At 53.0% G+C, this 26,554-nt stretch overlaps 7 protein-coding genes across 7 annotated transcripts, besides 1 other annotated feature; 3 read left to right on the forward strand and 4 right to left on the reverse strand.

The window, feature by feature from the left end:
- Positions 1-1,930: 1,930 nt before the first annotated feature.
- Positions 1,931-3,136, reverse strand: PODANS_4_6080 (uncharacterized protein; the record flags this gene model as incomplete). The annotated part of the gene is made up of 1 exon (XM_001906201.1): positions 1,931-3,136. The coding sequence occupies one exon, from the start codon at positions 3,134-3,136 to the stop codon at positions 1,931-1,933; it is 1,206 nt and encodes a 401-aa protein (XP_001906236.1).
- A 9,122-nt stretch (positions 3,137-12,258) lies between these two features.
- Positions 12,259-13,333, reverse strand: PODANS_4_6070 (uncharacterized protein; the record flags this gene model as incomplete). The annotated part of the gene is made up of 3 exons (XM_001906202.1): positions 12,259-12,502; positions 12,557-13,232; positions 13,297-13,333. 3 exons carry the CDS (start codon positions 13,331-13,333, stop codon positions 12,259-12,261), a joined length of 957 nt encoding a protein of 318 aa, XP_001906237.1.
- Positions 13,334-14,210: 877 nt separating this feature from the next.
- Positions 14,211-15,336, forward strand: PODANS_4_6060 (uncharacterized protein; the record flags this gene model as incomplete). Its single annotated transcript, XM_001906203.1, has 2 exons — positions 14,211-14,487; positions 14,543-15,336. The coding sequence occupies 2 exons, from the start codon at positions 14,211-14,213 to the stop codon at positions 15,334-15,336; spliced, it is 1,071 nt and encodes a 356-aa protein (XP_001906238.1).
- Positions 15,337-19,410: 4,074 nt separating this feature from the next.
- Positions 19,411-19,503, forward strand: a tRNA (tRNA-Thr).
- Positions 19,504-19,687: 184 nt separating this feature from the next.
- Positions 19,688-20,602, reverse strand: PODANS_4_6050 (uncharacterized protein; the record flags this gene model as incomplete). Its single annotated transcript, XM_001906204.1, has 1 exon — positions 19,688-20,602. The coding sequence occupies one exon, from the start codon at positions 20,600-20,602 to the stop codon at positions 19,688-19,690; it is 915 nt and encodes a 304-aa protein (XP_001906239.1).
- Positions 20,603-22,037: 1,435 nt separating this feature from the next.
- On the reverse strand, positions 22,038-22,999 carry PODANS_4_6040 (uncharacterized protein; the record flags this gene model as incomplete). The annotated part of the gene is made up of 2 exons (XM_001906205.1): positions 22,038-22,431; positions 22,539-22,999. 2 exons carry the CDS (start codon positions 22,997-22,999, stop codon positions 22,038-22,040), a joined length of 855 nt encoding a protein of 284 aa, XP_001906240.1.
- A 440-nt stretch (positions 23,000-23,439) lies between these two features.
- Positions 23,440-24,686, forward strand: PODANS_4_6030 (uncharacterized protein; the record flags this gene model as incomplete). The annotated part of the gene is made up of 2 exons (XM_001906206.1): positions 23,440-24,021; positions 24,126-24,686. 2 exons carry the CDS (start codon positions 23,440-23,442, stop codon positions 24,684-24,686), a joined length of 1,143 nt encoding a protein of 380 aa, XP_001906241.1.
- Positions 24,687-25,575: 889 nt separating this feature from the next.
- On the forward strand, positions 25,576-26,453 carry PODANS_4_6020 (uncharacterized protein; the record flags this gene model as incomplete). Its single annotated transcript, XM_001906207.1, has 3 exons — positions 25,576-26,012; positions 26,086-26,339; positions 26,374-26,453. 3 exons carry the CDS (start codon positions 25,576-25,578, stop codon positions 26,451-26,453), a joined length of 771 nt encoding a protein of 256 aa, XP_001906242.1.
- Between the last annotated feature and the right edge of the window lie 101 nt (positions 26,454-26,554).

The raw sequence follows: 26,554 nt of genomic DNA on the forward strand, positions 1-26,554 counted from the left end.
CCATACCCCGCGTTGATAGGCCCCTCGGTGGGTAGGTAGGTTGACAGAGTCATCGCCGTTAGCTATCAACTTGCGCAAGTGAGAAAGCCACCAAAAGCCACTTACCAACGCGATTGTTGGAGGTTATCATACCGAGATCCTGTTGTCATGTTTCCGCTAGTCTACGGCAAGGCGAAACGGCCGCACAGAGAGGAAAGTTGAAGAGAGAGAGAGAAGGGGGTTTCGGCGGTATGCATTCCCGAAACGGAAGCCCCCCCTGGTGTAAGTGGCTTCAGGGGCTCAGGGGGTGGGTGCGCAACACCACAACAACGATGATGCCCATGGTATTGTATCCAAGCGCACTTGCGAGGGAGAGCACGCCGCATTTTCATCAGTCTTCTGATGAGTATGGGACATTCACCGGGGCAGGCATTTCTGACTCTACCCCAAAAGTGCAGATTGCCTGCCTGAAGCCCCAGGTCCAGTAGAAAATAAGATGCTGACCACCAGCAATACCACAATGTCATGCATCGCCTACATGCCCACTCGACAGTACGATGGGTGAGCAGAGCCCATCTGCCTCAGGGGCTTTTTTTTTGCAAAAGTGACTGATGCCAACTACCTTGTTCAGTACGATATGCCCAGTCAGTCACGACGACAACTACTGAAGCCACTGCAGAGAACTTGAGCCTCAAATGTCCATTTCCATTGTTACTCCCCCATCCCGGAGGCTGACGTGAGGCTCTTTCTTTCTGCACATCCCTCAGACTGGAGTTTTGACACTTCACTGTAAGACAAGCACCCCCAGCCCCCCCGGGCCGGGCAACAAGGCTTCTTTCATCATAGGCCCAGTCTCGCAGCCCCGGACCGAAAAAGTGTAAATGCCGGAGTTTGTGTTGTCGTGGTCAGCATGTTGGTCTTGGGGGCCCAGGCAGACAGGCCGGCTCATCACACAATTGACTTTTTCGGATGCGCAAACGATCAATAACAAATGGTTCGGGCAAACGGGTCGTTACCCGCAACAATGACGACAAATGCATCTTTGGCATGGTAGGGATCTGAACTTTGCGGTCGCGGTGTCGTGTCGTGTGGTGTGCGGGGTAACAACATTAACAACAACAACACCAGCGATATTCTGACGTGGCATCTCTAACTTACCTACTGACCGGATAAGTAAACAACCCAATCAATCATCCACCCACCGCCATCCATCCCTGCATTCGTTAGCACAGCTCAAGGGCAGAAAGCTTCAAGATGAATGACCCCCAACCAACCCAACCACCTGATTTCCCGACTGTCTGGCCCGGCGGTCAGCATGATAGGTCTGGAGACCTCCAACCTGATGCCCAATAGACGAAGCGGAGTTGGAGTGTGGGAGTTTATGCACAATTGCGAGGGAGGGTGACCGCCCTTCCCCAAGTGATCCATCCATCCCCTCACTTTCACTCCTCCCAAACCCGAAAACAAGCAAGTGTGTGTGAATTATCTCTTTGCCATTATTCTCTTCTTTGTATGTACCAATTCAGCAGACATGGACAAAAATTATCTTTTGTTGTGATGTAGTTCTCGGTATTAATCCCTCCCCCACCGCCCCTTAGTACCTATTTGCCCTCTTTATGCTGCAAATGCGAGAGAGAAAAAAAGGCCAGGCTGTATATGTAGTTTCCGATGAGACACAACAACAAAAAAAAAAAGAAAACCCCCTCCTGTACCAATGCAAAGATATAATTCCCGCCCGCCCCGTTCCCAAGTTGTGAACGCCAATGTGCTTGCTTGCTTTCCCATTCATGCCTGCCACCCAAAATAAACACCCTCGCGTTCTTTTCTCCCAAAGCGAAAAAAAAAGAAAAGGAAAAACTCCGCCTTTTAATGCTGATATTAAGTAGAGAAAAAAAAATGAAAAAGTCATCGCGGTCATGATTGTGTTGTGTTGGCGAGGGAAGTAAAGTGCTCATCGCACACTAACCCCATTAAACATCCTCCCAAACATCTGCTTCATCCCCCCCTTCTTCACCCTCCCCTCCCCAACCACATGATGACCCGAGCTCGGAACCTCATACGGCAACAGCTTCTTGGCAGCGACCTTGCGTGTATACTGCTGGTGCGAGTGAACAGTATACATCGCATCCTTCTCCGGCACGCAGGGCAAAACCTCCACCTCGGAACCATACAACCCATCCTGCTGTCCCGAGTAAATATACGGCTCCCCTCCCCTCGGCACACCCAAATCATGCTCCTCCTCATCATCATCACCCTCGGGCGTAGTCGCCCTCGAAGAGCTCATACTACCAGCATACGACGAGCCCGACGAGTACAACCCCGGAGGCGACGGCTCCCTCGAATACCCCCTCGACCTCGAACTCCCCCTGCTCGAAGAAGGAGTAGCAGCATAAACCTGCTCGGCAGAAACGGCAATCGACGTCTCCCTCGCAACCCGGATCCACTCCTCTTCCTCTTCTTCAATCTCCATCCTCCTCTGCCTCTCCATCTCCCTCTTCGCAGCGTGGCGCACCTCCCTCGCGTGGCGGGCCTCAATGTCATACTTGATCGGCGCAAGGAAGTGGTCTAATTCCCTGTACAAATCCTCCTCGGTGATCCTCAAATCCCAATCGAGCAAAAACAAGAGCTGCTTCTCCATCAGGTTGACCTCGGTTCTCGAAAAGCCAAAGTTGTACACCTGGGTGGTGATGTAGCTGTAGCTAGCCCAGTGCTTGTTCTTGGGGGAGCTGTCGTTGAGGTACTTGGCCGCGAGGATGAGAGCAGCAAGGAAGATGCGGTGAGTGGTGCAGCGGAGTCCCTTGGCCATGGGTTGGAGCCGGGACCGGAGCCGGTTGAGGTAGACGAGGGTGGACATGAGGGTCGGCACCTGGACGTTGGAGGTGATGACGAGCTGGGTGATGAACTCCTCCAGGGTGGGCAAGGTGCTGTCTTCGCTGCGGACCGCTCTTGGCGGTGGTGTCCTGGGTGGGGAGGGGTATCTGGTTCTGGTTTCTTGGACGGGTGGTACCATCATGGTTGGGTCGCACGTGATGACGCCGGAAGCGGCGTTGGCGAGGTACCTGATCATCTCCTTGTCGACTCTCTTGTAGATAAAGGTCTCGAGGGCGGCGGCGTTGAGCTCAGCAGTGCCGAGGTAGGTTGATGGTATCGACTCCATGGCGGTGATGTGAAGTGTGTGTGTGTGTGAGAGAGAGAGAGAGAGAGAGAGAGAGAGGTGTGACGTCGATGTGGTGTGTGCTGGCGTGTGTTGGCGACAGTTGACGAAAGAGAAACAAAGTACCCGACTGTGTCTCTCTTTGACTGTCTTGTTGTTGACGGGAATAGTGAAATGCAATGAAAGAGATAGGATGACGAAATGGAGATGTCCCTGGAGTTAAGTATCAACTCAACAGAGGCGGACCCGGAGGGAAGACTCCACACAGGGGTCTGTTTAGGGAAAAATAACAAAGTACACAAATGTTGGGGTAGCGGCCGTGGTGTTCCAGTAAAGGCCGGCTTCTACAGGGGTGCCTGTAGCTAGGGTTTGCCGGGGTGTCTCAGTGGCTTTGTTGCCCAAGTGCTCAGTGACGAGGCTGAGCTCCAGGCGGACAAGGATGGCAGGGGTTGCAGCGGCACAGGGGGGTGCGTGGGCACTCTGGGATGTTGTGGTGGCCCGCTGTATCGGTCGGGACCGGGGATGGGCGCGCGATCAGCGGCTTCTGGGCTTCTGGGGCCTCTGGGCTCGTCTGGATTGCTCTGCGATCTGATTGCTGAGGCCAAGAAAAGCCGTCGACCAATCAGGACTGCAGTGGGGGAACCCCGTTGTTGACCAAGAGTCGAGGCAGGCGGACAAGTCCGTATCGCAAGCAAAAAAATAAAATCGAAACGCCTCGGAGGCGAAAGGAAACCAGAAGAGACAAGTCTTCCTTCGGTTTTCTTAAACACGAACAAGCTGGAAATGACAAGTCGCAGCTTGACTGGCGCGGTGGCGATTCCGGAATAAGTGGGGAAAAGCTGCCGAGGTTTGGGGCGGACAGAGGACACGGGGCCGGGTCTCGGAGGCCGGCTTCTGCTGGTTTGCGTGGTAGCAGGTGCTGGAAATCCCAAGGGAATCAATCCACTAGAGAATTAGCAGAACAGGCGGTCGGGGTGCACGATCGGCAGCCGATTGAGTCAGCGGATGTTGACAGGGCCTATCCGTGCTCACGTCGTGGGGTTTTCGAGTCGAGCGTTTGCTGCGGTCTGATGTCGGGGTCGAGACTGGTCGATGATGCCGAGCAATGCCGGTGGAGTATTGATTATGTGTTAAATGAGAAATGCAAATGCAATAGATATGGATGCTCCGAGCCGGCGGATGCGTGAACAAATTGGGAAATGCACAAAAATAAGAAAAGGGCACCGGGAGGAGAGCACTGCTGCACACGTCTGGCTGGATATTCTGAACTTCGTCCTCGTGGGCTCCGAACAGGTTTTAATATCTTGTCGACGGAATTAAAGGATTGCGGGTCTGCGCGGTAAGGCGGTAGAGCGGTAAACTAGATGGCTGGCTGGACCAGGGGGTGTCAACAGTCGCGCGCCAAAAGGCTAGGTAGGTAGCGGTAGCTGTCCGTCTGTCTGTCTGTCTGCCTGTCTCTGCTGCCGCTTGTCGCTGCGTTCGAGCTGTCGCCCAGTACCACTTGTCAGTCGGCGCGCTGGGGGCCGTTGATTCGTGCTCGTCGCTCCTCTGCTCCTGTCGCAACAGTCGCAGCGGCAAGCGGGGGGCGAAGCCGGTGGGGTCTTGGCCAAACAAATACCACAGTACAGAATAAAAAAAGACAAGCGACTCACTCACCATCAATGTGCGATAGGTCCAATGGGACGGGCTGGACTGCCAAACAATCCAAGGGTTTGTTTGCAAAGGATGGGCACTCGACGGGCTTCCTAGTGAGAGGCAGAGGAGAAATAAGCTTCTTGTTTGATCGGTAGTATGATGACAAGATAAAATAGGTGGCCAAGCGGCAGCCGTGGCACTGGATTTCGGGTAGATGCACTGTTGGGGTCTGGTCGATGCAGTTTGGTGGCTGGTGGACCATATAAGATTATCGTGTTACGGCCTGGTGTTGATGATGATGCCCATGGTGACGGGCGCTGTCATGGGAGTTTTGTAGGCTGCAAAGATGGCACCATGCACGCATCCAGGCTCCAGTGTCCTCGCTCACTCAGGGAGAGGGGAAATGATGGACTGGCACAACTTACAGAAGGGAGCGTGTGATAAGGGAGTGGTGTGGTAAAGAGTTCCAGTTTCCCCCTTCTTTGGTCAATGGAACTAGGTTGAAGCACGAAAGGGAGGGGAACAGCCGAGTAGGTCGTCAATATAACTCCCCAAAAGATGGACGGGACAAAAGATGGGATTGTGGATTCCAGAGCCGAAGCAAAAGGGATGACAGGTGACACTTTATTAGGCACAAGGAACATTCAACGTGGCCGTCACCAGCATCCAAGCACCCGACCCAGGGAGATGCGTGGGACCGAGTCATAGGGATAGGAGATATCTGCAGCTCTGTTGGCGAGCATTTCCCCTGTGCCCTTCCACCCTTCCGCCCTGAAAAAGGCTGGTGCCACCAAGCTTTGGCTGGCTGTAGGTGTGCATTTGATCCATGCCTATATCCACGCGATGCATAACTCCTGAGATGAATGGTTGGCCAGCTCTTGGATGCCAGATTTTCGAGTTGCCAGCGATCCGGGTTCCGGCTGCTGTGATTGGCCCGTTGCATCCTCAACGCCCGGACATGAAACAAGAGGGGTTGTGTTTCTTCTTCCACATGGGAGGCGATTTCAGGAGACGGAACTGTTCGAAGATGCTGATAGACATAGGATATTCCCTTGTAGCGATTGGGCTTGGGTTCCTGCAGTTGTGGTGATCTGCCTCTCAACTGCACTTTACATGGCGAACACTGTGTCGTGCGTTGAGGAGTCGCAGAGCATAGCTGTTCCAGCCCAATCAGACCGCATTTGCGCCGTCAACCCGAGATATTGGACCAGACTACAGCCGCAGAATAGCCTCACCGGACTCTGCTGGCACTGGGCGTCCACGCAGGCACTCTGTGGCGATTCTTGACATGCTGCCGCTCTTGCTTGATCCATGGCCAGTCTTGAACCTGTAAATTGCTCGTAACCATTCTTCCCGGCGATCGGCAGCAGGGCGGGCGGTGAGCCGATCCCGGAATGCTGTCAAGGACTACGCACGAGATGATGAGATGATCTGTAGCACCAGCACGCCAATATTTCATCGATTTTGCTTGCATGCTCGTGTGAGGCAATGGCAAGGGGAAAGAAGCTGTTAAGACCGGGTGACGTTGATCCGGAGAAACAGGCGGGGAAAATAAGGTTTGCTAACAGTGGGGCAGGGAACAGGGGGGGGATTGCAACGGGTGGTGTCTTCATCGAGTCCCTCGTTTCGGCGCAGGGAGCCCCTGAAAAAAAAACCCTCAGACGGTGATGCCAAGCTGTCTCCCACTCCCCGCATCGCCGTGAAACGAAACGATGTAGGTGATGGGCAGCAAGTTAAAACACACATCCTTCGCATCGAAACGAAGTTGGTCATCGCGTCTTTTTGCCAGGGGTCGATCTTATCGCTATCACCGTGAGATTTTTGAGGGGTATCACCAGCACCGGACGGTCAACCCCGCTTGGATCATGTGGGAGGGACAACAGTGCAGTACACGAGCACCCAAGGTCTCAGACGATGGAAACCGCGTGTCTATTTCGCCGGGGCCACATGAGCTTTGACTGGATAGTTACACGCAAAAAAGAAAAGAGATTGTGCAAGAGGGACAAACGGGTTGGTGAGGTGCAACGACGGGAAAAGCGGTGATGACAAAAGCGACAGCATCGACCGGATCAAGGCCCAATACCCCTGAGCCTCGCATCTGATATTCTGTTGTTTGCTCCCAATGTTTTGTTTCAGCCCTTTGAAGCCGTCATTACAAGGTCGCAATTGTAGCAAGCACTCAGGGGCAGCATCCCACCCTGTCCGCTTCCCCGGAGATGCTGTGCCTCGTTGTTGCCTGAGGTATGAGCCCTTCCAATCTGATGTGCATAGAAAGTTAATAGCTCCTTTGGGCTGCCGAGCCGAGCTTTTGATGGCACCGATTGGGCTGCCGCATCGCCGTTGCTGACACACCATCAGAAAAATAAAAAACAGAGCACTGCCAGCTTTCACATGAACATGCTCATCGCGGCAGTCGGTAACGGCGATGTCGACGATGTAGTCATCAGTACACTTTTCGTCCGATATCGAGATGTAACAGCCTTCCAGAACACTGTTCGTTTTGGCTCACCAGTCACCAGCCCCCCAAGATGACCAAAATCCGGGGTAAGTGTCATCCATCCGAACAGTCACTAGCTCTAGTCCGAACTCTCGTTTCAAGTGACCTGCCACCCTCAGATCACGGAAGGCAGGTATCATTTGTATCAGAAGCCACATCAGATTGTCAGTGCGCTTCTCAGATATCACTACTCACCAAAAATAAACCTTGGCTATTGTTCGTATCGGCCATCGGTGAGAAAATAGCTGGTTGCATCTCATAGGTATTGTTCCATCCACCAAAAGGAAAGTGAAAAAAAGTATTCATGTGAAATTTGACCTCTGCGTCTCAGCAATAGGCTTTTCCCGTGGCCAACCACACATCGGGACAAACGGCCGACTGGGCGACGCCTCCCGAGGTCAACCTGCCAGCTTCTGACACCGAGCTCTCTCCAGGCCAGTGTGCCGCATACACCGCCTCCTTTCTGTTGTTTTTGACATGTTGAGGGTGTTGAGTATGGCTTCAACTCCCGAGGCGCATCTAGACCCCCAAATAACATCTTCCAAGTGCCGCATTTCCTTGGTGTCGGTGTCTCTTCCAAGCAAGTCAACAGCGCACGCCGTGATTGGACACCCGAAGGCAGATCCAAAAGGCAGGCCAGAGAAGCCGGGGTGAGCTCCTGTCCAACCAAATCGGTAGCTCCCAGCTTGCTTGACACCACCCACCACAAGCTGCCCCTCCAAGAGCTCTCGTAGCTGACAAGGAGTGGCTGTGACGGAGATGCCATCTCTTCTCGCGGCCAACTCCTGTGGCTGTAGGACAGGCCAGTCAATGTCTTGGTCTAGACAGCTTACAACGCAAAGCTGTGTAATGCATGTCTCACGCAACGTTTTCTTGTGCTTCCCACTGGGACTGGCTACCGGGATGGTAGAGGGAAGGTGAGACTTTCAGCATGGAACTACACTACGGTACGCCGTGACAAATAGGAGGAGGGGGTCTGGGGCGATAGTTCAGCTGGTGGAAATTTTTGATGCTTCGTGATCATGGTCTGTGAGGGGCATCGACGGTCAGTTGGTGTTGACGGTCTTGATGCAACATGACCACAGCATTACGAATGCCCGATGGTAGCCATGCTTTGTATCACCTACCTCAGTCAGAAACCGTTCTCCTGTGTAATTTAGATCGGCATCGAAATGCCATGTCGATGTCGTTGAACAAGTTGAAGCTTGTGATAGCAACAACAAGGGTTAATCCTAGGGGTAGGGTTACGCCAGGGTTTCTCGGCTCTCCGCTGGGAGAGGTCCAGTTGACGCTAAAGCGTTAGCGGCAGGCTCCACCCCCACATTTCGCAAGCTGCCGTGGCTGCCTCACGATCGACAGTCCATCGTGAATTTCATCATCCGGCATCAGCCACACCTCCCTCGCTGAGCTCAGTTTCCCGATGCCGGTCATGCTCGCAATGCTTTCGGCATGCAACCGCCAAGAACGCACATCTGAGCAGCTCATTTCGTGGAGAAGACCATCTCGCAATGCTCTCCCCCACCCGATCGTTAGAGGCCTACGATAATACGATGCGGTGGAGCTCTTGCGCAATTCAATCCCAGATGCTAGCGCCGGGCAATGACAGTTGACTCCCCTTCCCGCTCCTTGACATCTTGACATGTGCTCCACCAACAACGACAACTACAACAACTGTTGTACCAACCTCCAACGATGACTGACTGAGTGACTGTCCGCTCATCGACGGCCTTGACACTAACCAGCCTGCAAACCCAAACACCACGTCCAATCCCCGCCCAAGCTTCTCAACATCGCTGATGCGTCGAGTTGCTTTTGGGGTCCAGACCTCCAAAAACCCAATTCCACCAGAGACATCTCCCATTTTCGAGGCCCATTTTCGGGTCGCCCACGGAAGCCCGAAACACCACCGGCGGCTTACCGAATAGAACTGCGGGGATGGCTTACACCCCCCTCGCTTCATCCCATTTGATTCTATGGGTGGTCTGTCCAGGTCTGGAGGTCGCGCCGCGTTGCACCAGTCTTGAGGGGCAGGTCATCAAATGCCGATGAATAGGCCTGGGGTGACGTTATACCAGAGCTGCTAGGGGCGTCCGTCTAACCTGCGCACAACACAGCTCGATGCTCACTTTTGGTCCGGTGATCCGATTTGATCAACCACCGACTCACCCCGTCTATCAATGGAAGTCGTATCTGATCTCCTCGGCGTTCAAACAAACACAAGCCCGCAAGGGATGAGGCTGGGGTCTCGAACGGCGTGTATCTCAAACTACGGAGTACTGCACAGCAACGTTGACTGCGCAAGCGAAGCAGTCAGCCGCGCGTCTGTTAATCAGCCTCGTCGCAGTTTGACTCTGACTTCTGCAACGTGCAAAGGCGAGGCGTCCCGTTTATTCCGTGTAGGTAGGTAGTTATTTACACAAGCGCTCAGAGCACCTCTGCAATGCCATGCCATGTCATGCCAGCGGCCGACCTGTCCTCTCGTTCTCTGTTGTAGTAGTCCCCAAGCGCAAGCGCCGCCGCGGGCGGCTATTCTCATTCCGCGGCGGGACACCACCCCAGATCTCGTTGAGATCTGGTCCAGCCAATGACAATTTTTAGCACCTCAATTTTCTCTCTCCCGTCTGTCGCGGTTAGGAGAGCCAATAAGAAGCATGCGCACGGATGGCTGCAGCGGTTGTTTGAGCTTCCGACCGCTGTGATACCACATGTGAGCACTCTTCCAAGCGATGGGCATAGCTGGCGGTGGCGTATTCGCGGGTAAAGAGCGGGACGGGGCGGGAAAGGCGTTTGTGTCGGCTGGGTTGGCCAATGAGACGGTTGGATTGTTTACTTTTGTGTTACACTGATTTGGGGAGTTCAAGTCGAAGGAGTTGTTTGATGTTCTTCAGCTGGGGTGCGGGATTGGCGGTGGGGATGGATCATGGGACGTGGCATGTTTGGTGTGGTTTTTGGGAGGGCCAGAATAGCTCATTGAAAGCGAGATCTTGAGAGGTGGGTTTGAGATGGGATTAGGTGGCCAAGGAGCTGTACGCATGGCCGTTGAGAGAGAGCGGGTGAAGCGGGTTCGGGGCTGGCATAACCACTTTTGCGCGGGTTGATGTTGGCGGTTACCTTACACAAGATCCACCTCATTTGTTCCATGGCCAGAGGGGAGGAGAGGAGCACGAGAGTTTGGCGCGGTGGTGTTGAGGCTCAGGAAAGCAAACAAGTGTGCAAACTCCTCGTACTGGGCTTGGGGTGTCGGCAGGCGATCAGAGAGGTTGGTTGATACTGGACAACAAAGAATCTCTAACCATCCGGGCTCCAAGATCGGAAATAGCCCGTGGCTTTGCCTGCCTTTGCGCCTACATTTTCTGACGTGCATAGATGTCGTGAACCATACTCTCCGCATGCTGCGTCGCTGCCAGTCAGATACTGCCACATGCAGTACCACTTTTCAGTTCTGCAACTTTCACTAAGCCAGCGACACCTCTTCTTTGGCCATGATGTTGGCTTTGGGCAAGGTGAACACCAACCTGGCTCACCAACCCCCGAAGTGCACCTGCAATGGGTGCAACTCCAGCGGCCGCTCGGTATACTCTGCATCATCTCGACCTCCATCCACCACATCACAAAAAAACCCGCCGACCACCCCCGCGTTCAACCCGGTGTTTCAAGATGCTATCACATCACGACCAGATGACCATTCCCAGCCTCCCTCCCCTCCAAAAGTGAGTAAACACCCACGCCGCCGCCGGAGCTATCCCTCCCGCATCCGCCCATCGGTGAAGACGACTCCACGCCGCCCGAACGCATGCCAGTAATATGCGGCCCGAAGCTCGACCTCCTCGGTCCACGAGGCCTTCCATGCTCACCGCTACTCATGACGCTCATGACTTTAACCTCGGACTTTCTTTGTCTGGTTGATGTGCTTTAACATACCCGCCGCAGAGGGGCATCCTGATGGGGAGATGGGTTGCGGGATAAGCGGGTTAGGCGCGTCGGCGCCACATCAAAGCTGAACTGTGGTGGTGACTGGGGGACAGCGTTGATGAGTCTGGAATGTTGAGTGCTTCGGGTAGATATCTTGGCGGATTTGCACGATGGGGAAGGCCACTGGTGGTGGTGGGGAGGTGGGTTGCCTCAGCACGAGAGAAATGTGAATATCAAAATGACAAACAAGCCCCAACAAGGGACATTAGGCAGCTCTGTGCCACTTAGTTGCAGGTAAACAGCGCTGGCCTGGGTAATGAGGTCATCATGTTGGAGCTATCTCGAGGGCATGCAGCAACCGCCACGAGCAAAGCTCACAACGTGGAGCGTAGAAATGCTAGACGAGGGAAGCTCCGTCGTTTCCTATCCATCCAGAACAACAAGGCACAACTTCACCACCACCGACGACAGCACAACGTGTTTCGACAGAAGCAATGCTCTGCCTACTCAGGATTCATCGCCTACTCCATACACTAGCAGTGCTGCGACAAAGGGAAAAATGATCCCATCTGTACGTCCATCTCTGATGGAAACAACAATATGTCCAGGGATACTGCCTGCTTCTCCCCCCCTTGGTATCCTCTTCCATGGTGCTCTTATACTTTTTGATTCATACAAAAATCCATCACAGCCTCTCTAATCACTCCATGCCTCTCCACCAACTAGAAACCCGTGCTAATGCGCAACTCATATCATTCCGCAATCTCCTTGGGACCGCGATCTCCTCCAAACGCCGTCTAAAGCCAGACAATATGAATTCCTCAAGTATACTATCCGTATGATCGACAGGTATCCTGAAAGCAGACGTCAAAGTATGCCTCGCGATCAACAAGTTATGTTGTGCACAGAAACGGCCGGGGTGTGAGGCTGACTCCAACTAGTCCCTCCATCATGCTCTTTACATGTGATAATGAGACCGCTGAACGCCACGAGCAGTGATGTTGTCGCCGGGGGCAGTGTGGGGACCAACACGGGGACAACGAAGGGTACTATTGCCCTGCAAGGTCATTGGATGGTGTTCCTAACGGTATCCAGCACTCTGGCGGGGAAAGTCCTCGAAATAGGGGTGGTTGCAGGCTTGCTTGGCAGAGATGCGACCAGCGGGATCGTACACCAGCATCATTTCCAAAAGGTCAAGACCTGTGTCGTCGAGGTTGTCGCACAGGGGCTTGCTGTAATCGCGAACCCACTTGGGGAAAGAGGCCTTAAAGTCGGGATACGAGGTCACGCCGGGCCAAACATCTTCGGTGGGGGTACCGAGCAAGCTAGGATAGTCAGTCAGTCAAGTTCCTCTTCTGTTGCTCAGCAGCATAACTTACCGGAAGATCTTGAAGATCTCGTCAATCTCCGAATCACCAGGGAACAAAGGCTTGCGCGTGCACATCTCGGCAAAGATGCAGCCTACCGACCACATGTCGACACCAGTGGAATACTGGCGGCCACCAAGCAGAATTTCCGGAGCGCGGTACCAAAGAGTGACAACCTCGTGGGTGTAGGTGCGCAGAGGAACACCAAAGGCGCGGGCCAGACCGAAATCAGCAAGCTTCAGGTTACCGTCGCGGTCAATCAACAAGTTCTGCGGCTTGAGATCGCGGTGCAAGATGCGGTGACTGTGGCAGTAACGAACACCCTCGCACAACTGGCTCATGAACTTCTTGATAATCGAATCGCCCAATCCCAAACGGTGGAGCTCAGCACTTGTGCCCTCGGGCAGAGCCTTCCCCTTGCCTCCATCACTAGTGGGCAGCGACTCCATGTACTTCTTCAAGTCGAGATCGAGGAACTCAAAAACGAGGTAGAGCTTGTGGCCGTCGGCGTGCACAATGTTGAACAGGCGCACAATGTTGGGGTCGCGCATCTCCTTGAGCAGCGAGATCTCGCGGATGGCGGTCGACGGGACACCCTCATCTTCGGCTTCGAGACGGATCTTCTTCAGGGCCACTATGCGCCCGCCGTTGTTCAGGTCACGAGCCTTGTAGACGACACCGTATGTTCCTGTGTGTCAGATGGGTGTTAGTTGAAGAGACAACAATCAAGGGAGATGCCGACCACAACATACCCTCGCCAATCTTTTCCAGTTTCTGGTAGTTGTCCATGGTGGTTAGAAATCGTTCCTTTTTCCGGTGTTACGAGGTGTTCTCCTTTCTCTTGTTCAAAACTGGTCGGGTATCGGCGGCCAAGCGGAGGCTCAAATCGAATACAAAGTGGGGGAAGTGGTCGCTTTCGTGGTGGTGGTGGTGGTGGTGGTGCAACGGCTGAGAACGAGGGGCAGAGACGATGCCGAGACAAAACAGATAGCGGCCCAAACCGAGAACCGAAGACGATGTCGAAGTCAAAGTCAAAGTCGAAAGTCGAGAAAATGAAAGGGACCGTTGGAGGGGTGGGAGAAGGCGTCAGATGTCCTGAGCCATCGAAGGGCTAACTTACTTGGTCGTGGGTCGTGGGTCGTGGGTTGTCGATGTCGATGTCGATGTCGAGCGGAGGTGGTGGTGGTGGTGGTGGTGCTGGGCGTTGTTGGTTTTCTCCAAATTTCAAAGTTGATCAACAAGCTGGGAGTGGCAGCCGTGGAAACGGGAGCTCGGCGACGCGCCCAAACAAAAGATCGCGTCGAGGCTTGTCGCACAGCGAGTGGCCCGGCCCTGCGTGGCGCAAAGGGATCCACTTTTTAACCACTGCCAGTGAGCTTCTGCGCCCTGCAGGTCTGGCCACCCGCTGGGAAGAGGGGCACAAGGACCCCGCGCCGAATATTTTTGATAGGAGTCAGCTATCGATCGGGAAAAGAACAAGAGGTATTATATTTTTGTGCAGCATGCACGACCACGGGCAGCAGAAAACAGTCTGGAATATCTGAGTCTTGAGTCTTAGTCATCGACAGGCAGACCGTTGACTGCGACCATCTCCTGCGGCAAAAGCTTATCCTACACCAAGTTTAGGAGCTTGCATATAAGCTCCATTCCATTCACATCGTTGACAATGACGGTGGACATCAAAGAGCTCGATGCTCATGAGCAGCCTTCAGATCAGCTAAGGGCAAAATGGAAGGCCTTTTCCAGAACAGAACAAAAGGATGTTCTAGAGGGAAATGATATCGACGATCTTCTATCGCCAGAAAAGGCTGCCGAGTTTGTCATTGCAAGCACCATCTCTGCAGAGACCTTGAATCAGTCCTTCAAGCACGTCTGCCCACCTGGCAGTCCCGAGATCACAGTGGATAAGGATGTGCCAGTATATTATCACCCCCTCTTGCCAGGTGCGTCGACAGTTCTGACATGTGCTGATGATACCTGACTAACCACCACCCGCAGGTCTTCTCATTCTGCCCTCTCTCGTCCCCCCAGAAGTCCAAAAGATCCTCCTGCGGAAAATGGTGCATCGAGACCTCAGCCACCCTACCCATCAGACCAACCTCCATCTCCATTATGAGCTTCCATACCCCGATCAAGGGTCAGAAGGCCCCGAGCACAAACATGCCTCGTTCTTCACTCTGCCCCAAGACTCTCCCACTACCTTTACGCCAAAAGATCCCTCAGTACACAAGCCCCTGACCATCAAACAAGTCCTCCAGCGAAGACTGTCTTGGGTGACCCTCGGCGGTCAGTATGACTGGACCAACAGAATCTACCCCGGCGAGCTGCCTCCTCAGTTCCCACCTGATATTGCCGGATTTCTGGAGACACTGTTCCCGGAGACTCTTGCCCAGGCAGCCATTGTCAACTTTTACACACCAGGAGACACAATGATGATGCACAGGGATGTATCAGAGGAGACTGACAAAGGGTTGATCTCTCTCAGCTTTGGGTGTGACTCCCTCTTTATGATCGCGCCCAACGATGTCGGGAAGATGAGCGACGAGGAGAAAAAGGCCGCAGGCTTTGGAGATGGACAAAAAGAGTATCTGCTGCTGAGACTGAGATCGGGAGATGCCATCTACATGACCAAGGACTCGAGGTTTGCGTGGCATGGTGTACCCAAGGTTCTGAAGGGGACATGCCCGGACTATTTGGAGGACTGGCCGGCAGAAGATGGAAAGTACGAAGAGTGGAGGGGGTGGATGAAGAACAAGCGGATCAACCTCAATGTGAGGCAGATGCGGGATTAACTGTTGAGCTCATCAACAGGACATTTGGTTATACAATTTGAGGTGTTTGCCAACAGAACCCGATTAATTGATGACTACTCCTCGGCTTGATAACAAGATCACTTGAGTGTCTGAGTTGCTCCGATACCTTTGACTCCATCGAAACCAGCTGCACAATAGGTATTCGGGGAAATTGATGCACCGCGTTCGGCCACTTTTCCTGTGGCGCTGGTGTAGGACCGACCAACGCACGACGTTGACCACCAACACACACTTACCACCAGACCTTGGACGTACCTGCTTTGGCCAACGTTGCAGCCGGCCATCAAATGACAATGTCGAGGACAGTGGAGATGTCTCGGGTTTGCCTCTGGGTCTAAGACGGATAGAAAAGGTTAATTGTCCCGAGTGGTACCAACGTTGCGGTTTGCGGATCCTGCCTTCGGAGCGCGCCACGAGGCGAGAGGTATGATGGAATGTGAAGGCGCGCCGTTGGGTCGGAGGTTGGAAGCCGTGATATAAGGTTTCGGACTCACTTCTGTTGACATTTTCCAGCCGATTGACCCTTCATCTCATACCGCACGGCAAGTCCATCCCCATTCCTCCGTCTTGTGGCAATCTCAGGAACACGCAAGTCATACGCCGCATTGCGAACACAAAAGCCAGCACAACGGCGGAGACCTCAAACTTAAATCTCACCGCCGGCAACCGGCTCCCGGACATCTCTCACTTTGATCCTCTTGCAACTGTCACCTTAACCCACCGCAACAATGTGCCAACTCCAACACTACAAGCAGATCCGCTGCGGCCGACCCCTCCCCGGGCTCCCCACCCCACCTCTCTCCAAATCCCGCCGCACCAGCGCCGAGTTTCCTCTCTCACAACCTCCCCTTATTGACAGCTCAGAGCCCCCCAAGATCTGCCTTGCAACCCTCACCCCCCCACCAACCCTCATCAAGTGCGACTGGGCCAACCTCCAGACAACGCCCCACTTCAACATCTGCTGGGAGCCCACCCCCGTCCCCGGCGGCGCAATCGAAGCACCCGATGAGATCAAGGAGCACGCTAGGGACAAGTGCCGGAGCTGTCACTACACCGCTGTGCCTACCAGGTTGAGCTTGGATGAGATGAAACGGGGGCTGTCGTGTAAGATTCCCAAGAGGGATGAGTTGAAAAGGTCAAAGAGTGGGATGGGGAGGTTGATGGAGCGGGTGAGGAGTCATAGTTATCATCATCATGGGAAGGAGAAGGAGAAGGAGAAGGAGAAGGAGAAGGAGAAGGGGGGGGGGAAGGGTAAGGAGAATGATAAAGGGAAGGCGAACGGGGGGGGAGATGGGGAGTTGGAGGGGTTTTTGGAGGTTAATGCTGGGAGGTGGTGAGGGAGGTGGTGAAGGAACGAGCTGGAGGATCGTGGGGTTGTAATGGTAATGTACAGTTATGTGTATAAAGGTGACAGTACGCCAAATAGAAGGCCAGTTCGATCGTTATCAGGGTCTGTCTTTCACATACGAGTATTTTCGGCGACAGCTTAGGTCATCCAACCGTCAGCCCCCATGAATTTCAAGAGTCTCTCCAGACCATTTCATCGCTTAAATGGGCCTTAAAGAACCAAACCTTGCAGATTTATTTTATCCATACCCACCTCTAAGAGAGCATCAGCCTTATGGAATCGCGGATACATGGAAACCAGCTCCCCAAGTACAGTACACTTGTTTTTATGTATGTTGGGTGGGGTACCACAATCCGACAACAGTTCGACAGGACAGGCCTGGTTGAGGAACATGTAATGTCAACTGGGGAGCTCACGCTCTTGCTCTCCAACGGCCCACTTGCAAATAGTGGTGAATGGCAACCTCGATCAAAAAGACGAGTCCAGATGCTATCACGGCCAAAAGTCACAAAACCGCAAACGAAATCTCAACCAAAAAGTTTAAAACACCAAAATTCGAGATCACGACCGAGTTTCAAGGTTCGACAGTTTTAAGCTTTGCAACACCCCCAAGCCCCGATCTCTCAAGGTTCAACACAGAGAATCATACTTTCAGCCACAGTTATCCTCATATGTCAAGAGCACATCATATTTTCTCTGACCAAATTCACTTGCACCAAATTCTTCACGAACTCACTACCTTACTTTAAAGGCATCACAGGTTTAAAGGTTCAACATTATTATACTCCTTTTCCAATCCAACACTCGCATCATCCGCTAACGCACCGCCTGAACCAGCTTGCTCACCACCTCCCCGCGCGAACCTCCACCACCTCACGATAACACCTGCCCGCGCGCGGCTATAACTAAATCCCATCTGCCCCCTCGCGTGAACTACCTTTTGCTTTCAGGCACTACCAACTCGGGTTCACAAGCGCAAACAAAAAGGAAGGAAAAAAAAAGGAAAAAAGAAATGCCCTGTACCCGCCTCTTCCACCTCCCCTACCTCTGCCCAGCCTGCAACAAAAGACCAGGTCCAGATCCCGACCCGGACTACAACTGGGACACCGAGTCACCTTTCCAGCCTTATGTGGGATGTTGCCGGAGGATCATGACTGGGGATTGCGCGTGTGTATTTGATAAATGGGGGCCGGTGATCGTTACGAGTGTGGAGGTTGAGGAAAGAGATAGGAGGGTTTGTGGGGAGTGTGAGGAGGCGGGAAGGAAGAGGACGGAGGTTTTGAGGGGGAGTGATTGTCAGTTGGGGAAGGGGAGGGGGGCGTTGGCGGGGAGGGATCCTGTGGGTGGGAGGGCGTTTTGGGATGTGGTTGCTGATTACAGATGAGGAGAGGACCGGGGAGGGGAAGGGATGGGGGGAATGGTAGGGGGGAAGGGAGAGGCGATGGGGTTGTCTAAGCAAGGCTGAGGAGGCGATTGCGAGGAGGCAGGGGTGGGGGGTTGGTGGGTGTTGGACATTGTGATGGCCACCTACCTAGAGAGCTGATTAAGAGCGCTTTGAGGATAAGGATGATGGCTTGGGTGCAGTCGATATGTCAGGTCATTTATTCACACACTAACGTCGGTTGAACTATTGCATCCAGGGTTCGTCGTTATCGGTTTTGAACTGGAATCTCGATATTAAATGCTAGGTTCCATACACCTCGAACTCTGGAAAAGTCCAGCTATCCTTTGCCTGTCGTGCCTATCCTTCTCCAGGATTCTCCCCTTTTTGATGGTACTGGGAAATAACCCCCTTACGACATTGGTGTTAGCCGTCCGTAGTAGGGGTCGCGGGCGGAGTCTCCGGTTCAGGAGGGGACGTGGGAGGACGGCTGCCAGTCATGCTGGTAGTGGTGACCAAGTTGGTTTGATAAATGGCGCACAAAAGCTTTTATCGTCTGAGCTGAGCTATACATAAGACCTGGGTCAGCTGTGTTTGACTTCATGACGACTTGTGAAATCACACACCCTTTGCTGTTTATGAATCGGTAGTTGAAGCTGTATCCGTTGCTGATGATGGGTAAAGGAAGGTGTCTCTCTTTGCAAGGTAGCGGTGCTCTTATACATGGATGGGACATCGTCGAGGCAGAGAATCCGAACCTGATATTGGCAGCCCCGTCAGTCGCACAAGGCGGACAAAAAGTATCCTGTCATGGCGTTGGTCAGGAGGGTTATAAGGTGATGTTTCATAAGGGGAGATGGAAATAGAGGAAGGCCAGAAGGGTAGGTGGGTGAGAGAACGGCGTTGTTTGGTAGGTTTGACGTGGTCGAGGCTCCGAGTCTGTAGTAGTTGATCCTCATCTGAAAAGACTGACCACCTCACTCAAGCCACGGCAGTGACAGTCCTCCACGTCAGTTGCACACTGAGCGTTTGCTCAAGGCAAGCCAATAGATACATGAGGCCCGGGTTTCAGCTCTGGTTCTCAGACAAAACCTCATGCTCTCATCCATCTTCAAGCATTTTTCCACACCTACACTACGATATTTTGTTGGCTAAAGATGTGCAGTTGGTATAAGCACAAGTCAAGAAACTGGGAGAGCAAAGCATAACCCAAATCACAACACCTGCCACTGGCAGAACCCACATTCGTGCCCCACCATGTCCACTCATCTCTTAAGCCCATTGACGCCACACTGGAAATAACCTCACATCACATGAGAAAACAGCCTGCTTGGCGCAGTGGTAACGCGTTCCACTTGTATGGCTCTTGCAGCCTCAGTCAATGGAAAGATCATTGGTTCGATTCCAGTAGTAGGCATTGAGGTGTTTTATCTTTTGGGCCATCATTGCTTTTTTACTTTGCATAAGTACTTTTTGGATTCGGTTCCTCTTTTGTCATTAATGATCTTCTACATCGCTCTTTCCATACTCCAGATCACGGACTGAACCCCGGCTTCGATTACGCATGATTACTTACCTACCTCCAAGCTCCTGAAGCCAAGCTACTTTGAATGCAATTTCTGTGCAGCTCCAACCGTCGTCTTGTTCGTCTTGCCAGCCTGGCGCAGGAAATACAGACTCAACGTAGTCATGACCACCATCAACGCCCAACGCTCGCCCAGCTCCCCTGTGCGACCAGCCTGTTTCAACTCCAACGTGAATGGATGTTTCCAGTTCAGCACGTTGCTAAAGACCACCTTGGCGACAATCTGAACTTTACTCTCAGCCGCGGGCAACCATGAGGCGGAGGCTGCTGAGCGTGACGATCCCGCCTCGGATAAAGGTCGGCTAGTGTGACCAGGTGCAAGACGGTACAACGTGTACACAGTTCCCGTTTCAGCGTGCTCCTCCGCTTGGCCACTCATGTTCTGGTTGTCGTTGCTGCTACCTCTGCTAATCTTCCGCCACTCAAACGCCTCCCTCATCATCCTCTTCACGCCGACCTCAATCTCGAACCCAAAGGCCACGCCATGCTCCTTGCTAGTGGTGGAGTGCACCACCTCGGTGATCATGTCGCGGGGATTCTTCTCCTGATATAGCGGGGGAAGCTTTACCGCCGTCTTTGGCCTGAAAAGCTGGACGAGAAGCGGCAGCGGAAACTCATCCCCCGTGGCAGCGAGTATGGGGCTCTTGAGGCTGGTTCCGTTGCGGAGGTAGTAACCGGGTCCGAAGTGAAGGGGGCCGCGGGGAGTGAAGCCGAAGTGTGCCTCGACGAGGTAGAGAAAGTCGTCTTCGGTGGCACCGCAGAGCTTGAATGTCTTTAGCGCGTTGACTACTCCTGAGAAATTGCTGTGGAGATTCATTATGGATGGAAAGGGGCGGTATCCGATGAAGGCGGCACTGGTAGGGAGAAACGTCGATGCCTGGTCGGAGTCAGCGCTCTCAGATGAGCGTTTTCCATTATCTGTGTTGGCCATGATGCTTGTGGCCGCCGAAGTGACCGCGTAACAAGAAATATCAGATGATTAGGTGTTTTGTCGAGTGACCGGAATGTTAGGGCACACGGTCTCGGGAAGAGAAACTTGAAGTGAGCGATATAGCAGAGAAACAGCTTACGACGCCACAGCGAGAAAAATTGTTAGGGAAGCCATTGAGCAAAAGAAGCTGCCTAGACAACGGGGGAAAGGATGACCGAAGTGAGATAAGCTAGCTTACCTAGGTAGGTAGGTATGTATTGTGCCCCTGCCTGGAATGGCCTGACCTAGGATTTAGACGAGTAATTTGCTGCAGCTGGGAAGCCAACTGCATTATAAAGTAACCATTAGGTGTTCCAACCAGGTCTGAAGAATGCGGTGAAACGGCGGGAAAGGAACGGCCTTACCCGGACATACGCACTGTGTCGGAGGCATATTGTTATGGTATAGTGTAGATTGACAAAGCGCTGCACAGGAATAAAACCACTACGGCCCTGCAGGCCAGAATACAACCACCAGGGAGCAACCAGAATGGTAGCCCCACATCTCCTCAGGCACAGTATATACTGTGACACATATTGCATATCAACTGGGCGATGTGACTAATCTCCAGGCAACTACCTGCCTATATTCACTCTGGGCTGGATGGAAAAAAGGTTTAGGAAAGGTCCTGTCCCCTTGTATGACTAACCGAGCCAGGTTAGGTTTCCGAGCCCAATAGGTAGGTACCTATCCAGCTGGTACCTAGCTCTTCGATCGAGTCTTTGCTACGGTGCCGGACCATTGTCACGGTGCGCGCGAAATCCCAGAGCTTGCGAAATGCTACCTAGGTGACTAAGGTAGGCATATTGATCGGTAGGCCATCATGTCGACTTGACTTCAACGCTGACTGAAGTAACTAACCGAAACAGAGAGGGGTGTCTAATACCAATTCATGGGTGATTTGAACTTGGCATGTAACTGGATATTGTCGTCTGGACAGAAGAGAGATACCCAAAAGAGCTTACCAGTGAGATATCACGAAGAACACATAATCCATCTGCGCCACTCACAAAAGCTTTGCCCCGGACAACCCCAACGCCACATACACCACCCACCAGCTGCCAACCCAAGCCAATCAACCATACACTCAGCCCAGCCCAACCCCACTATACGATTCCAAGTCCCAAGTTAGCATTCCGTGGGCGCGGTAGTACAGCTGTTAGTGCATTCCCGAGTTCGAGCGAAGACCCAGGTTGACTCCTGGCCCGGCCACATAACGTCTGCTTGTTCTTCCAGCGTTGCTTTTTTGTATTTTCTTTTGCCCTGACACCACCTTGTCTGACTGTAACCATCTAATCTTATCCTATTCATTTGCTCTGTTCAGCCCTGCTTCAAGAAAAAGCTCCGCTTAGTCTTTGACAGCGAAGATCTTATAAGATCCTGTAAATCATGTCAGCTACCGTGCTCTGGTCTCCTCTATACGCAAAAATGCTAACTTACCAACGAACTCATTGAGATCTGTCCTCCCCACATCACTGCTATCGGTAGTGGCAGAAGAACAAGATGGCGTCGCTTTCTTGGCCTCATCCCCACCATCGCAAGCAGAAACAGCGGCAACAGGTCCACAACAATCCCCAGACTTTTTGGTCCCATCCTCTTTGGTGTCCAAATAGACATTCAGATCGGCCTGTGTATCCGTGATGACCGAGTCTTTGAACCCCGCCTCCCTGAACCAGTTCTGATAGTCGGCAACCTCGGCGGCACCGGCAATACATCCAACGTACATGGCAATATCCTTTCTCAGCTGATCCGGCAGGGGCTTCTTGGCAAGAATGTCCGACACGGCAACCCTTCCACCGGGCTTCAGAAGACGGTACATCTCCTTGAAGACATGATTCTTCTCTTCGTATGGGACCAGGTTGATCACGCAGTTTGAGATTATGAGGTCGGCAGTAACGTCTGGGAGAGGGACAGAGGTGATATTGCCTTTGATGAAGGTGACGTTGGAAACCGAGCTGCCGCGGGAGGCCTTGATCTTTTCGGCGCGGGCGAGCATTTCCTAGCAACCTTGTCAGCGGTGTGTTGAGAGAACGCGGAAGTTGCCGGATAAGAACGGACATCATTGATGTCTACGCCAATGGCTCTTCCACTGGAACCAATCTTTGTCGAGGCGAGGAAGATGTCGAAGCCCGCACCGCTGCCTAGGTCGATGACCGTCTCACCCTCTTTGAGGCTGGTAATGGCAAGTGGATTGCCGCAACTGAGACCCAGGTTGGCGTCTTCGGGGATGTTGGATAACTCGTCCTCGCTGTATCCGAATGACTTGGCCACACTCTCTCCGTACTTTGGGGCCGCCGTTCGAGAGGCACTGCTGTAGTGCTCCCGGACTTGGGCGTAGATCTGCTCGGTTGAATCCATGCTTGGATGTTCAATAGAAGTTCATAAAAGGCAGGTCGTGTAGGACAATCCGACAATATAGAGGCCGCTGTGAAGGCCAGACTACCTGGTGGTTCTGAGAAGTTGTTGTGCGAAACCTAAAGCTAGGATCAAAACCGGAGTCCTAGAAAAGGGTATTTATCTTTGTTGATCTACACTCTTTACTAAGCCTGATTCTCGTGAGGTGCATTTGATGTGCTGCGTGTTGTCGAGGTTTGAGTGGTATGTCATTGAAAGTGGACCAGATATGGTTAGCGCGAGGTCCACTAGATGACGCGCCAGCCCAATGTGGAAAAGATTTGGTTTGTCACCAGAATCTTGCCCAGTGCTCTCCCGTCCTCACCAATTCCCTTCATCTGCCTCGTCTAGATCTGTACCAACCTGGCTTCGCTCCCGATATTTGACCCTGATTGCCTGCAAACATGCCACGCCAGCCTACATTTCAAAGCAGTATCACCAAATTTTCAGCCAAACCTCCAGGCCACGACGCGGCGCGCCAGCGAGAGAACCAGCGACGTCATCGTGCCAGAGTCAAAGGGCGTATATGTGATTTGGAGGCCACATTGGCCAGTACCCAAAGCAAACTAGACGATGCGCTGAAGCAGATCGAGGAGCTCCATGCCGAAATCTCCCGACTACGTGCTCTCCAGCCTCCCACCCTCCAAGCCAACGAAACGTCAAGCTTGATCACCTGTCACGCTGGCGTCGATTCATCAGACATCCAAGAGAGCCTTAATGATATCGACGATGTCCCAGAGCCGATGCCGGACAGTCCTATGCCGGCGTCACCCCAATCTACCGCCGCCATTGAAGACTCGAATAACGATGGCCCTCTTCTTCCCCCAACACATCCTGATGAATCAACCATTACCTGTCGTGACGCCTATGCTATAATAATGGACCGGAACACATCAGACTTAGACTCGGAGACGATGAACCAATGGCTTAAACCCGGATTTCGGCGAGCTGCAGTCCCTGGATCTGGCTGTCGGATCGAAACACATGTCTTGTTTGCCTTTATTGACCACATCACATCAACCTGAGACACGACTACAAAAGAATGGTGTCGGTTCAAATCTCATAATTATGCACGACAATCACATGCCAGCCTGCAATTGGCCAACGAGCAGAAGCACCTGGGGTGGGGCTCAACATCAACCTTCAGAATTTACCTCGCGTGATCTTCCCGGTTGCACCGCATACAACAACTACCAGAATGACACACTTCAACCATCTAGGTCACATCTCTATCGGGGTGCGTGACTACGTTGTCTCCCGGGCCTTTTACACGGCGGTTCTGGCGCCTCTCGGCCTCCGACTCGTGTACGACAGCGGACCTGTTTCCGACCCATCCACCGGCAAAGTCCGAACACTTGGGTACGGCCCGGACGAAGAGCATGAGCTTCTTAACATCTTCGAGCACCAGGACGCCGCCACCCCGGGACCGGGGTTCCACATCGCCTTCAATGCGCCGACCAGACAAGCTGTCGTCGATTTTCATGCGAAAGCAATCGAGTTTGGGGGCACTGACAATGGGACACCTGGAGTGAGGGAGCACTATGGGAGGAATTATTTCGCTGCCTTTGTCGTTGATCCAGATGGTTGGAGGCTGGAAGCCGTTTGCAAGGTTCCCCTTGAGCAAGAAGAGCCTTCTGAGACAAGACGTTAGATGGCGTGGAAACACACCAGTCGTGCGATGCAGGACGGCGGATTACTAGTTGAAATGACCATAATTGGGGCGAACACTGCTACTTGTTGTGTGTTCTACAGGTCACGTTTCTCCCACCTACCAGTCAGCCATCACGTCACCATCTGAACATTTGGTCCGGCTCTTCACTTTCGGGCTTAATGGTATCATTCAGGGGTTCCTATAAGCGACCGTTTAACCCGGACCGCCGGTATATGATCACTCGGTAGGCTGTTCCGAGTTTGCGGGAATCTGGGGTGAAGCGGATGGATTTCATTGGGGCGGATATCTGCCATGATTGCCAAACTGAGAAACCCACGATGCTACCACCCAAGACCCTGACGACGGTCCGATTAAGCATTTTACAATCAGCCACCAAAAGTACAATTGTTACCTTTTCCCGGTCGTTGACTTGTCATAATTGGACTCGGCAAATGGAAGCGGCTCTTGGAGCTATCACATTGGGAATGTGCGGATGGTAGCAAGCGTACAAAAACGTGCTGACAAGGATCAATTGGTGGAAATTCAGTTAACATCGTACTATTAAATCATATAGGACGCTGGAGCACACGTTACCCGCGCTAATAGCATCATATGTGTCATATCTTGGATCTCGTAGGGCCGACTGGAATGTATCGAGCCGCAACACCAGCATCCACAACGGCCCGGAACCATTCCGTGGCTAAGTAGATCGGGGCCGTGGTCCGAGAAAATCAACATCACGCCTCTCTCGAGGCGGGATGTTCAAAACCATCGTCGTGATGGCCCTTGTCAAGGTTATAAAACCAACGGCTTGTCTCCCAGCCCCAACACCTGTCCAGCAGGCAAGATCATCATCGCCACCGGCCCAAACCCCTCCCCAACCGCAACCATGAAGGTCTCCACCCTCCTCTTCGCCGCGGCCAGCATGGCCCAAGCCTCCAGCCTCATCCCCCGCCAGCGAGCCTCCCTCTGCGAGCTCTACGCCTACTGGTCCGGCAACGGCTACGAGCTCCTCAACAACCTCTGGGGCAAAGACACGGCCACCTCTGGCTCCCAGTGCACCTACCTCAACGGCGCCTCCAACAACGGCATCTCGTGGTCCACAACCTGGACTTGGCAGGGCGCTCCCGACAACGTCAAGAGCTACCCTTACTCGGGCAGGCAGGTTGCCAAGGGGAGGAAGATCAGCTCCATCAACAAGATGCCGACGAGCGTCACGTGGAGGTACGACAATGAGAATGTGAGGGCGAATGTGGCATATGATGTCTTCACGGCGGCGGATCCGGATCATCCTAATTACGGGGGGGATTATGAGTTGATGATTTGGTGAGTGCTTTTTCCCTGGACAGCTAATTGTTGGTGGGATCATGCTGACAAGAGGCGGGGGGCGACTGCGTAGGTTGGCAAGATATGGGAATGTTTATCCCATTGGTACCAAGGAGCGGACCGTCACCCTTGCTGGGAGGTCTTGGGACTTGTGGGTGGGGTGGAACGGGGCTATGAGGGTGTACAGCTTTGTTGTTCCCTCGGGGACGGTCAAGAGCTTTAGCGCTGATGTGAAGGAATTCTTCCGGTATTTGGAGAGCAATTACCAGTACCCGTCCAGTCAGCAGAACTTGATTGGTGAGTCCTGCACTATCTCCACGGCGAGGGGTGATGATTGGTTTACTGACTTTTGCTTGTGTAGTGTACCAAGTCGGCACTGAGGCCTTTACTGGTGGTCCGGCGACTTTTACTGTCGATAACTTCTCTGCTGACTTGCAGTAGCGTGACAGAGATATGTTCGGGGATTGATTGATTGCCGTACTGTCTCTTGTGGTGGTCATGTTTCTGGTTGGACAATGAAGGAATTATCATGATGCAAGGAC

Source organism: Podospora anserina, chromosome 4, assembly GCF_000226545.1.
Source record: "Podospora anserina S mat+ genomic DNA chromosome 4, supercontig 4".
NCBI classification, from domain to species: domain Eukaryota; kingdom Fungi; phylum Ascomycota; class Sordariomycetes; order Sordariales; family Podosporaceae; genus Podospora; species Podospora anserina.